This window comes from Manis pentadactyla, chromosome 4 (assembly GCF_030020395.1).
Source record: "Manis pentadactyla isolate mManPen7 chromosome 4, mManPen7.hap1, whole genome shotgun sequence".
In the NCBI taxonomy this organism is placed as follows: Eukaryota; Metazoa; Chordata; class Mammalia; order Pholidota; family Manidae; genus Manis; species Manis pentadactyla.
In genome coordinates this window covers 168,016,139-168,030,195 of record NC_080022.1, presented here as the reverse complement: position 1 = coordinate 168,030,195, position 14,057 = coordinate 168,016,139, and the positions used below count along the sequence as shown (strand labels likewise).

At 35.7% G+C, this 14,057-nt stretch overlaps 2 protein-coding genes across 2 annotated transcripts in view; one reads left to right on the top strand and one right to left on the bottom strand.

Annotated features, from left to right (window-relative positions):
- The window catches only part of FBXO47 (F-box protein 47), a 27,655-nt gene extending 16,427 nt beyond the window's left edge, over nucleotides 1-11,228 (top strand). The window contains exons 10-11 of the mRNA XM_036930493.2: nucleotides 3,141-3,300; nucleotides 7,166-11,228. Of these exons, the coding sequence (XP_036786388.1) occupies nucleotides 3,141-3,300; nucleotides 7,166-7,278 (273 nt within the window). The 3' untranslated portion in view covers nucleotides 7,279-11,228. The remainder of the gene's footprint in view (nucleotides 1-3,140; nucleotides 3,301-7,165) is intronic.
- The window catches only part of LASP1 (LIM and SH3 protein 1), a 45,024-nt gene continuing 42,130 nt past the window's right edge, over nucleotides 11,164-14,057 (bottom strand). The window contains exon 8 of the mRNA XM_057501432.1: nucleotides 11,164-14,057. The gene's annotated coding sequence lies outside the window, so the exon portion shown is untranslated.

Genomic DNA, 14,057 nt, shown 5'->3' with positions numbered 1-14,057 from the left:
TTGGCTCCCTTCACAGATGCCACCCCAACCAGCACCTCAAAAGCAATGAAATATCTTCATGTAATTGTAGATTAATGATATTAAAATGAATTTTAAAAAATAAAAATAGAAAAGCAATGAAGTAATCTTCCAGTTGGCTATTGTAAGGAGCAATTGAATGTAATCCATTTCCTGTGAAATGAAGTAGGATTTTTACTAATTCAACTGCTTAAAACATGAAGGAAAACTCTGTGGCTCTTTTAAAAATGTGAAAATATGAAGAAAGCTACTCAATTAACTGTGTTCTTAATATAAATATTTAGTGTCGTAATTAAGCAGATTCCCTCAAAAGAAAAAAGAAAAATGGAACTGCAGGGCTATATTCACAGGACTGTAAGTAGCTCCACATTTTTTCTGAAGAGTAAAATTGTAGAACAGGAGGAGGAAGTGGGGTTAGATAGGAAAGGAGAGGCTGGCGAAGAAGGCCTTGTCAACCATACTGTGGAGTTTGAGCATATCCTTTAACAGGTATACATTGAAAACTGTTAGGAAGGGAAAGTCTTTTTTTATCAGTTTTACATTACTGGAAGGTCACTTTGGCAGCAATCTAGCACACATAAGGAGAGGAAGTCATGTGGGGTGGAGAAGCCTTCTCTAGAAACCTCTGATTAACATCTCATTTCTGATTATTAATTTTCTCTAAATGGCCTCAGATTTGTCTTTATCTTCATTTATTAATGGGTTTCTTAAGCCTTTGTATGTGTGAGGTAAGTCATCTCCCAAAATAGACTGCAAGCTCTGTGAAGTCCAGGACTATGTTGCTTGTTACTTTTTTTTTTTAAGTCTTCATTTTTATTTTTATTTTTTTTGCTATCTTTAATATACACTTACAGGAACAACACTGTAGTTATTAGATTCCCCCCATTATCAAGTCCCCACCACATACTCCACATTACAGTCACTGTCCATCAGCATAGTAAGATGCTATAGAATCACTACTTGTCTTCTCTGTATTATACTTCCTTCCCTGTTCCCCCCCACACATTATATGTGCTAATCATAATACCCCTTATTCCCCTTATCCCCCCCTTCCAACCCATCCTCCCCAGTCCCTTTCCATTTAGTAACTGTTAGTCCATTCTTGGGTTCTGCGATTCTGCTCCTGTTTTGTTCCTTCAGTTTTTTCTTTGTTCTTATACTCCACAGATGAGTGAAATCATTTGATACTTGCCTTTCTCCACCTGGCTTATTTCACTGAGCATAATACCCTCTAGCTCCATCCATGTTGTTGCACATGGTAGGATTTGTTTTCTTATGGCTGTATATGTGTATATGTACCACATCTTCTTTATCTATTCATCTACTGATGAACATTTAGGTTGCTTCCATATCTTGGCTATTGTAAATAGTGCTGCAATAAACATAGGGGTGCATATGTATTTTTCAAACTGGATTCCTGCCTTCTTAGGGTAAATTCCTAGCAGTGGAATTCCTGGCTCAAATGGTATTTCTATTTTGAGCTTTTTGAGGAACCTCCATACTGCTTTCCACAAAAGTTGAACTAATTTACATTCCCACCAGCAGTGTAGGAGGGTTCCGCTTTCTCCACATCCTTGCCAACATTTGTTGTTGTTTGTCTTTTGGATATTGTAAGGTGATATCTCATTGTGGTTTTAATTTGCATTTCTCTGATAATTAGTGATGTAGATCATCTTTTCATGTGCCTATTGGCCATCTGAATTTCTTCTTTGGAGAAGTGTCTGTTCAGCTCCTCTGCCCATTTTTTAATTGGGTTATTTGCTTTAGCTCTTTGTATATTTTGGATGTCAACCCCTTATTGGATCTGTCATTTATGAACATATTCTCCCATACTGCAGGATGCCTTTTTGTTCTACTGATGGTGTCCTTTGCTGTACAGAAGCCTTTTAGTTTGATATAGTCCCACTTGTTCATTTTTGCTTTTGTTCTCTTGCCCGAGGAGATATGTTCATGAAGAAGTTGTTCATGTTTATATTCAAGAGAGTTTTGCCTATATTTTCTTTTAAGAGTTTTATAGTTTAATGACTTACATTCAGTTCTTTGATACATTTCACGTTTACTTTTGTGTATGGGGTTAGACAATGATCCAGTTTCATTCTCTTATGTGTAGCTGTCCAGTTTTGCCAACACCACCTGTTGAAGAGGCTGTCATTTCTGCATTGTATATCGATGGCTCCTTTATTGCGTATTAACTGACCATATATGTTTGGGTTAATATCTGGACTCTATTCTGTTCCACTGGTCTATGGATCTGTTCTTGTGCCAGTACCAAATTGTCTTGATTACTGTGGCTTTGTAGTAGAGCTTAAAGTTGGGAAGCAAGATCCCCCCTGCTTTATTCTTCCTTCTCAGGATTGCTTTGGCTATTCAGGGTCTTTTGTGGTTCCATATGAATTTTAGAACTATTTGTTCTAGTTTATTGAAGAATGCTGCTTGTTACTTTTATAATGCCCAGTATAGTGCCTCACACATAATAAGTTGTCAATAAATCTCCCCTGTCAGGTTAACATTACTTAGTTACACTACTATCTACTATGTAGTTTTATTTTCATGCTATATATTACTTGGCTATGTGAGTTAAATTGGTCATTTAGAATGTTAGTAAATGAACCATTTTCTTTTCAGTCAGTTATAACTGTTAACATATAGTCTTTATTTTAAATATTTATCTTTTAAATAATAGAGAATAAATATTCCCTACAACTCTGAAGTTGTACCTGTCACCCTCATTGGGCCTCTTGAAAATAGAGGCCTAGTCTTTATGGATTACCATTGTAACTCCAGCTCTTAGCATGTGCTAAGTATATATTTATTGAATAGATGAGCAGAAGTCTTATTTTTCCTATGTTTAATAATTGTTTTCAGTATTAGTTCCTACATTAATAATATGTGATGGTATCTTGGACCAGGCCTTTATTTATAATTTTTCCTGCTAATATTATTGTACCATTTGAAAGCAAAGGACTATTAGGTATAAGAACATTCCTCACTTATAGGCTGAATATGATGTCATGTGTAATAAATTATATAAAATCATAAACCACCATTGTTAATACTATTTTCAAATTCTACAGCTTTCTTCACGTGAATATTTACCATAATGCTTTGTGTGTCTAAATTAGGTATGTGAGAAAGAACTATACTGTATGGATTGGGCAGTTAAAATGATGCAAAAAGTTTGTAAGGTATTTAGCACTCCAGTGGAAGAAAAGAACTTCCTGCAGAGTGTGGCAAAGACATTTGCATATGTTATACTGGAAATACTACAATCACTTATGTCTGGTGAGTACAAATGTGGATGGGCCGCAGGTGTGAATAAAATGCATTCTAGTCTCCACTTAAGACAGATAATTCTGTGTAGACTTATTTATAAGCTAAGAATAGAAGAAGCAGACATTTTCTGTGTGCTTATTTTTCCATGAGATATATTTAGCTCCTCGTTTTGTCACTTTTTAAATCTGGTATGGGGGTTTTAGTGGAAAGCAAAGTTGAAGAGTCTGCACTAAAAGGAACCAATTTCAATTTTGCACAGCAAAAACTTTTTTCTTTAAGGTATCATTGATATACATTCTGATGAAGGTTTCACAAGAAAAACAAAAACACTGTGGTTGCTACATTCACCCATATTACTGAGTCCTCCCCCACACCCCATTGCAGTCACTGTCCATCAGTGTAGTAAGATGCCACAGAGTCACTACTTGTCTTCTCTGTGCTACACTGTCTTCCCCATGACCCCCACACACACCATGTATACTAATCATAACCCATCAATTCCCTTCTCCCTCCCACCCTCCCCACCCCTCCCCATCCCTCCTCTGTGGTAACCGCTAGTCCCTTCATCAAGTCTGTGAGTCTGCTTCTATTTTGCTTTGTTGTTATACTCCACAAATGAGAGAAATCATTTGGTATTTGTCTTTCTCTGCCTGACTTATTTCACTGAGCATAATACTCTCTAGTTCCAACCATGTTGTTGCAAATGATAGGATTTACTTCTTTCTTATGGCTGAATAGTATTCCATTTTGTATATGTACCACTTCTTTATTCATTCATCTATGGATGGGCGCTTAGGTTGCTTCCATATCTTGGCTATTGTAAATAGTGCTGTGATAAACTTGGTTTTTTTTCTAATTTTATTTTTTATTTTTATTTTCTTGGGTAGCATTAATGTACAATTACATGAGCAACATTATGGTTACTAGACTGCCCCATTATCAAGTCCCCACCCCATACCCCTTTACAGTCACTGTCCATCAGCGTAGTAAGATGCTATAGAATCACTACTTGTCTTCTCTGTGTTATACTGCCTTCCCCATGCCCCCCCCACTACAATATGTGTGCTAATCATAATGCCCGTTTTTCCCCCATATCCCTCCCTTCCCACCCATCCTCCCCAGTCCCTACCCTTTGGTAACTGTTAGTCCATTCTTGGGTTCTGTGAGTCTGCTCCTGTTTTGTTCCTTCAGTTTTTTTCTTTTTTCTTATACTCCACAGGTGAGTGAAATCATTTGATACTTGTCTTTCTCTGCCTGGCTTATTTCACTGAGCATAATACCCTCTAGCTCCATCCATGTTGTTGCAAATGGTAGGATTTGTTTTCTTCTTATGGCTGAATAATATCCCATTGTGTATATGTACCACATCTTCTTTATCCATTCATCTACTGATGGACACTTAGGTTGCTTTCATGTCTTGGCTATTGTAAATAATGCTGCAATAAACATAGGGGTGCATATGTCTTTTTCAAACTTGGCTGCTGCATTCTTAGGGTAAATTCCTAGGAGTGGAATTCCTGGGTCAAACGGTATTTCTATTTTGAGTTTTTTGAGGAACCTCCATACTGCTTTCCAGAATGGTTGAACTAATTTACACTCCCACCAGCAGTGTAGGGGGGTTCCCCTTTCTCCATTTCCTCGCTAACATTTGTTCTTGTTTGTCTCTTGTATGATGGCCATCTTAACTGGTGTGAGGTGATATCTCATTGTGGTTTTAATTTGTATTTCTCTAATTATTAGTGATGTGGAGCATCTTTTCATGTGCCTCTTGGCCATCTGAATTTCTTCTTTGGAGAAGTGTCTGTTCAGATCATCGGCCCATTTTTTGATTGGATTATTTGCTCTTTGTTGAAAGGTTGAAAGCAACCTTTATATATTATGGATGTCAACCCCTTATTGGATATGTCATTTATGAATATATTCTCCCATATTGTAGGATGTCTTTTTGTTCTACTGATGGTGTCCTTTGCTGTACAGAAGCTTTTTAGTTTGATACAGTCCCACTTGTTCATTTTTGCTTTTGTTTCCCTTGCCCGTGGAAATATGTTCATGAAGAAGATGTTCATGTTTATATTCAAGAGAGTTTTGCCTGTGTTCTCTTCTAAGAGTTTATGGTTTCATGATTTACATTCAGGTCTTTGATCCATTTCGAATTTACTTTTGTGTTTGGAGTTAGACAGTAATCCAGTTTCATTCTCTTACATGTAGCTGTCCAGTTTTGCCGGCACTAGCTGTTGAAGAGGCTGTCACTTCCCCATTGTATATCTATGGCTCCTTTATCGTATATTAATTGACCATATATGCTTGAGTTAATATCTGGACTCTCTATGATTTTTATTTTGAACTCTCTTTCAGGAAGATCGGTGAGTTCAGTTTCATTTGTCTCTTTTTCTGGTGTTTGTGAGATTTTTGTTTGAACCAGGTTCCTTTGCTGTTTCATATTTATATGTGTCGCCCTCTAGTGCCCAGAAGCTCTAGTCTCTGGATCTGCTTAGCCCCTGCAGTGATGTCGGGTCTCAGTGGAGCGTCGCTGGTGCCTGGGGGGAGGAAAGAGGTGTTTCCTGCTTCCTGGCTGCAGTGCCTGTCTCCACTGTCAGAACCAGTGGGCCAGCACACAGGTATAAAACTCTGTGCTTTGTGTCTCTAGCTGCCGTAGGCAGGGCCTCCCTCTGGCTGGCCTGACGCCAGGGCAGGGACTGCCGATTTGCAAGCTGGTGCCATGGTGCCAGCAGGCCAGGAGGAAGGCATGTCACAGTGGGGTTCCTCAGAGCTGAGTAGCCAGCCAGGGGCATGGAGCGCCTGAAGCTCCTGAAAGTTGCCAACCTGCTGGGCAGAGACAGCTTTGTCCACCTATCCCTTCTACGGCACAGCAGGCTCCGTGCAAACCCTGCCCCTTCAGCAGCCCTCTCACTGCTAGGAAGCCTCTCAGACCGCCCACCTTTCCTTTGTCCCACAGTGGCTGGATGTGGATCCCCGTCCTCCACAAACAGCTGGAATCTCGGTTTCTCCAAGTATTCCACCTGTCTTAGCTTTCCAACCCCTATTCTGTAGATGTCTGTTGGTCCATCTGTTCTAATGTGTTGTTCGTGCCTCTGTGTCCTTACTTATTTTCTGTCTGGTTGATCTGTCCTTTGGAGTAAGTGGTGTGTTGAAGTCTCCTAAAATGAATGCATTGCATTCTATTTCCTCTAGTTCTGTTAGTATTTGTTTCACATATGTAAATGCTCCTGTGTTGGGTGCATAGATATTTATAATGGTTATGCTCTCTTGTTGGACTGACCCCTTTATCATTATGTAATGTCCTTCTTTGTCTCTTGTTCCTTTCTTATTTTGAAGTCTATTTTGCCTGATACAAGAACTGAAACTCCTGCTTTTTTCTTCCTATTAGTTGCATGAAATATCTTCTTCCATCCGTTCACTTTTAGTCTGTGTCTGTCTGGGTTGCACAGCAAAAACTTTTAACTTGTTTACTTATCAAATATCATAATCATCATAACAATATTCTATATTTGCATAGTTTCAACATATATCACTTTACAGTTGTGTTAGGTAGCCAACATGATAATTAACCCCATTTTACAGATGAGAAAACTAAAGCTTAGAGAAATTACCTGACTTACCCAAAGTCATAAAGTTAGGAGCAATGAACCTGAACCAGCATCCTTCCTCTGACTTCTAATCAGTGCTCTTATATAATCCCATGATTTCAGTAGTTAATGTCTGACTTATACTAGTGTAAAGGACACTTAACTGGTCTTCTGTTACATATTATTAGGGAAAACTGGAACATCTTATGTTTCAAATAAATCATGTATTTAAAAACTTAACTGTCATTTTCTTTTCCCTACTGTCCATTCCTATGTATGGCATATAGGAGACCGTGATGAAGACGGCAGAAGCTTTATGAATTTGTTCCATCTTGTGCATGCTCAGGCTAACTTCCATAAGGAGGTCTTGTGTTTGGCCATGAATACTGTCTCTACCTAAATGCTCAGAATCCCTTGCATTTAGAGACTACCTCGCTGAACTAACAATTAGAAGAGTGATACTTTTCCACACTCAAAGAATAGCATCATGGGACTTTTCTTCACCTAAGTAATCTAAGAATTCAAAAGCTGCATAGAATTTTAGAAGCAATTTATTAATATAGAATACAAGCAAACCCAGAATATATTGAGATTTCCCTGGAAAACAAGCTATGCCCCTTTAGATTTTGGTAAACCTAACACCAAACTAAATGGATCATTAGTGTCCAACAGTCAGGACCAGCCAACCTGTGTGGATGGATCTTTGAAGCAAGAGAAAATTCTGTTTAATATTATTAGAGTTAGAGCAGACCCAAACTAAATTATATGTATCTGTTCGCTTTGTTTAGGTTACATAGTAACCTAGAATGTTTGTGAAGATTCGCAATATGATGTTTTAGAATGTACAGGTGTAAATGCATTTTTGACCACTTTCTTGGTATATGATTGCAAAGAACCTTGTATTTTGTTCACATTTTGCATGAACTAAAAGATAACCAAAGAAAGAATAATGTGTGGCTGTATATACACAGCCGTCCATATATATGTCTGTCTATACACACACACATTTCCTTCTTTAACACAAATCATACAAAAAGTCTATAAAAGGAAGATAAATATTGTCTTAATACAATCAAATCATCTTTTATTCTTTCCTGGGGATTAGAGTAAAATGTTGCAAATAAGGGAATATATAAAATGAAATAAAGTACTTACTCTGCTGCCAGAACAATCTTCACAAATAATTTGCACTTGTTCCTAAAGCTTTTTTCCCTGTCTTAAAGAGTGGAACTTGATGGAAACTGGAAGTGTGGATGGTTAGAGTAGCCCAGAGAGAGTGGGTTTTTCTTCACTCAAGTAAATGGATTCCAGGAAGCTCCAGGACTATTTCAGCCTAACTAGCATCTGCCATCACTACCTTTATTATTAAAGTAGAAAGTAATAATGCCTAATGGGGCTGAATAATGCTGGAGCCCTCCTGCATCTCCCATTTTTTTCTCCTTGGGTTTGATCATTTTACTTCTGAAGACACACCCCTTCCCACTAACTTCTCAGAGGCTGGCTCTTCTGAAGCTCTTGACTTAACTCACCTCTGGAGCTGATGAAGGGAAGAAATACTAGAAGACACAGAGATTACCCACAAAAGTGGATATTAAATATAAATATTATAAATTGTGGAAAGTTTTCAAGTGTTTGGCAAGAGGGGCTCAGTAAGAGATTTAATAGAATTTAGGAAGAGTGAATATTGTGGAGAAAATATGAATTGTGATTACAAGATTTTACTATATTTCAATAGCAAAAGCACTTCATTTTTGGAGGGTCAGATATTAACTGCCTCTCTTTGATGGATGTCCAAGTGTAATTCCATGAATGGCAATTATTTTTTCTCCAGAATGTAACATTTGCATATTTATGCAAAACCAAAGTCCTTGCTTTTATTCTGGTTTCATTTTCTTCCTCTCAATTTAAGAATTCACCCACAACTAAATTATAAAAATTTAAAGTTGGGAGATACCAGAGTATAAAATAATGCCTTAATTTTCTTTTTTTTTCCCCCTCTCTCACTCTTTTTTCCCATACATGCTTTGGAAAGCCTAATCCATTTATTTATCAAAACTCTGGTGATTCCAAGTTAATAATATACCTACATTAGATTATTTAGGGAAAAAAGACAAAGGGAAAAGTAAAAACTTTAATTAAATAGTGAATATTTTTAATATTTTCTAAATAGATGTTTCAATTCTCTCAGAGAAATAAGTTTGGCATTGTGACATTGCCTTGAATTCCTTGAACTATCTAAGTCTCCACAGCAGTTATTTTCAGCAAGTTTACAAAAGAAACATGATTTAATTAAAAACATTTTTGACCTGGCTTTTGAATTTCATTACACACTTGAACTGACATGACTGCTGCTATAAATTTTAGACACATTATAAATTGAGTTAGTTTGGGAATTGCAAAATTATTATCTCAGCTCTCCCCAGAAATTTGGAACATAAAAAATCTGATTCATTCTTTGGGTACAGTAGATAAATTATATCATCTTGCTCCCAATAAAGGGTAAACTGAAAATTTTTTCCATTCAATTGTTAATAGATAAAATAACACTTGAGACCAAATTTGCAATTTCCTCAATTCAGCAGTCCAGTATTTTACTGAATACATTTGTCTTCAGCAATACAGTGTGATATTATCAAATTTTAAAGTGGGAGATTAACTTGCAAAAGCATATATTATGATTAGTGCTGATGTTCAGGTGGTGGTACAGACATTGCCACAAAAATAGGAGCATTTGCACAATGGATAGCCTCAAAACTCTACAAGACTGTCCACTTCTAACTATCTAGAACAATCGTAATAACATAATGATGTAAACTACTAACAGGTCAGATAATTCATTCTGCACCTTTTCCTAAGTTAGGATATTGTCCTGGGCTTCTAGCTCTTCTTTCTAGTTCTCATTTCCTCAGTCTTCTTTGATTTTTATTTGTAAGATGATTTTTACTCCTACTAGTAGGCAAATTCAACAGCACGTCACTGTATTTATCTTTACTATTGTTTCTAAACACACGCAGGACACCAGAATAGTACTAGTAACAAACTAATGATGCTACTTTTCTTATAAATGATTTTAAAGTATGTATCTTGTAATAAATACTCTCTACCTCATGAAACATTAACATGTAACCTTAACACTTTTCTGGATAATTTCTTCTCATGCTCTTCTGACCCCTCAACTTTGTCACAACACAGGCAGTAAGTTACTGTACTTGGGAAGCAATTCAGGCTGACAAGAAGTTCAAGAGGTTGCTTATCAGGCTCTTCTCTGTAGTGTGAACAGTAGGCACCTTATTTCACACTTTTTCTATCCTTTGATGACTTAGTTCATGCTCCCAGTTCTTCTGTTAATAACAAAGGTTTATTGCCAGGATAATTATTCATCTTTGGAGATTAGAGCAAGTGTGAGGTGCCCAGCAGAGGTCACAACTAGAAGAACCTTTTATGTCAATAAAAAGCAAACATTGACCTCTTCATGTGATTATTATCAAAGTCTTTTTAAAGTGAATAGTACTCAATTATATGATTACAGATTTTTATGTCAATAAACATTGTGAAGGGCAAAAACACAAAGCTGCTATAAAAATCTCTTTTATTATCAGAAACCTTACTAGCAATGTGACTACGATTCCATAGCAGGTAGCTGTCAAACCTGTAGGAAATCAGGCTATGGACACATGCTTCTGACCTGAAAGACAGCAGTACAAGACAATCTTCTGTAGGAAAAAAAAAAAAAAAAAAAAAGTGCCAAAGAACTAAGAATACATTTTTTTTCCCCATGAAGAAAGCAAATAAAACTCCAGAAAATTCCTCAAGTATCTAGAGACTTAAAAAATTTAGCCCTTGAAAGGTTTAAAAAATTTTTTTAAATTAATACTTTAAGATATCTAAGATCACTGGTTTCTTATAGGTACACAAAACTGAAAAAAATGCATTGTTATTTTTAAAGCATTATATTTATGGTAAAATGTCTTTGATACCTAAATATTTAATATTTGCTAAATTTAAATTAACTTGTTATTTATTTATATTAATAAAATTAAAATTACAAACATTTCTAACTTGTTCAGTTTGTCATGCAAGTCATTAAATATATAATTTCTTTAAATTATTTCTTGTGGAGGAACTTAGTTATTTAAGCTGTTAATTATAGCTCTACCATGGTCAAAATATGAAATGTCTTAATATAAAATAATGTTGCAATTAGTTATATATTTATGCTTAATATTATAGTACATAAATCAATAATTTTATTTACTCGCAACAACTCATAAATTGAACAGTAATCTGTAAGTAGGATTGTATTCTTTATTATTCTGCTATTTAATCCAGAGACCAAATTCCCAACCAATTGCTGCTAAAATAGAAATGTTGCAATTATAGTTAAGCATAAGCTTCAAAAAACAAAATACATATTTAAGTATTGTGGATTACCTGTACTTTCCCATAACTAACAAGATCTTAAATGGCTTTCTAAGAAAAAAACATTTCTTAAGTATTTCTAAATATATCTGCCTTTGCATGTTTGAATCTATAATGCAAGTTGTGTCAGTGATTTTCTATTTCCATCTTTATATATGACTTTATATTTGTTTAAAATAAAGGAAGCAAAACTATTTTCCACTTCAACTATGCTTAAGTGTGTATTAAGGGAAATTCCCATTATTTCTGAGTAATTTAAAATCAAAATGATACTTTAAAGAGATTCTGAAGTATGAGTAATGTTACTTTTAAGCCTTTTAAAAGCAAACAAATTTTCTGAAATTTCATAAATCATATCATGCCAAGTTTCAAACTCAAAAAGGTTGGATTTGATTCCACATACCCAGAATAGTGAGTCTTAGGTGGTTCTAACTTAGTAAGAATTATCATTCCATTACTTAACTGTTTCCCAAAATATACTGTCTTCTCCTGAAGTGAAATAACATCACTTTTCCACACAAACCCCTTTTTTTTTTTACCAAGAAAGCAGGTATTAATGTAATCTTAGCATTATGCCACAGTTTTTTCAAGTAAACTACAATTATTTTAGAGTTATTTTTACTACATTGATGTGGGTGAAGTACAGCCCTCATTTTATAGGACAGGATTGCCCAATGACACAGATTTGTAAAACTAACAAAACTTTATATTACAGAAATAACTTTTTTCAGTGTTTTGTTTTAGGATGCCAAAATACAAATAGTTTAAATGTGGTTTTAAAAAAATGTTATCAAAATGATGAACGCAATAATAGAACTCTGTTATAAACTCATATTACAGCATGAAATAGGCACAAAGTAATAAAGTTTCTTCCAAAGTGTAATTATTTTTTAAACAATATTTCACAAGTAACTGAAAATATTGACCTTTCTGTCCTTATATTGTATACAATATCACTGGTGTATAACTGAAATTAGCTGATTGTTTTCACTGAATTTGTAAGTTGTTTCAACTTTGTATGGGTACAGACTGAAGAGCCTTAACCTTATAAAAGACTTCAGAGCCCGCTTGGTCAGAGACCATACCATGAAGATCTATGCCACCATAATTAACTGTGTAACTTGGATCCCTCCAAAATACTGACACTTGCCCTAATTATGTTAGGTAAGGTAAGAGCTGCTATGGTGACTTAAGTAGAAAATTTTAGTTTGAAACACAAAGTTACACCAAAGAACCAGAGGAAATTTTTAGTGGGAAATGTCATATCAAAGATTCTACAGATAACTGAAGATCATCCATGAATGTATTAATGTTCAGAGCTCCGCTTCTTGCATTAGTATATTGGTCAGATTACCTCTTTTTGTTACATACCAAACAAGTATTGTACTTGTTTAATATTCCCTGAACAGCTTAGGCAAATTATTGGTGATAAATGTTTGGGGTAAATAAACATTGTCATTTTCTCCTCACAATGTGGCTGTTGATGCCAAGAAAAGAGTTTTGCGGATGAATTATTATAAAACATCATTTGGGTAGAGCAGAAAAGCTCACAACTGGTAAACTATTAAGAGTTTGTTCCATGGGAATTCTGTTCTCAAAGTTGTAGTTACCAAAGATTATGCATCCTCGAATTACAGAATTTTTAAAATGGGAAAGTCCAACCTTTCACTTGTCAGAATACACTGAAGCCCTGTAAGTTAAATGACTTATTTAAGGTCACATAATTTGTTGCCAGGACAAAGCTCCAGAACTAGTTTTTCCTTGGCCAAAATTTTAAAGTGCAAGTTTTCCATTTTAATTGTGACATATGTTATACTGCCTCAATTTTATTTCCTTTTAAAGCATGGAATTTGAACACAATGCTAAGAATAAAAACTATTAAAGTTAATCTTACTCCTTGTTTATTTTTAAACTAGAAAGTTAAAGCAAAAGTAGAAATTATGATGGACTTTTCAGGAATAGATACCACAGATTTGGAGCCCTACTCTACTCTGGATCCCAAAATAAGGTGGTTTCTTCAAACCTAATTGGACAGAGAAATACATAGATGGGCTTTTTTCCAGAAAAGGAATATTCAACAATATAAAAAATATTTAGTTTGGGTAAGAGAGATTTTTTTCCTGAATAAACAAGTAAGATAAATATAGCCATCTCGTTTCAGTGATTTGTAATTCAGCCAGGCACAAAGAATGAGGACTATCTAACCATTTTCCTAAAAGAGAAGCTGGGCAAAAGTGGTATGGAATGGAAAAGATAACAATAAATCTTAAACACTCAAATGACAAGTTCCTTCTGGCCAGAGAGTGAGACGAGGGAAACCACACAGCCCCAGACTAGGCAATCTATAAAGACTGATGAGTGACTACTATGCAGATGAAGATACACAACGTGCTCCTGAACTCAGAAACATCTGCCTGTGAAAGGGAAAGGAAAGAACATATTTTAGCATAATATGCAGTTGCATTTACACCTAAGGAAAGGCTATCAAAGTGAATATTTGAGTAGTTCTCCATGGTAACTAAAGAATCTACATTTCAGTGCTGTGTTTTTAACACCCTCTACCTACAGCTCAAACACACAGCATCTGCCAGCCATGCCCGTGAATTCCTGATGTCCCAGCTGAGTGCCTTTGCCTCTGAGCTCACAAAACCCCTTGCTTGACAGAGGTTAACCATTTCCGGAAGGCTCTGGAAGAGGTCTGCTGGGCAGCAGGACTGCTGCTGTTGATAAGAAGCCTCTCCTTGGGCTGGAGACCAGGAG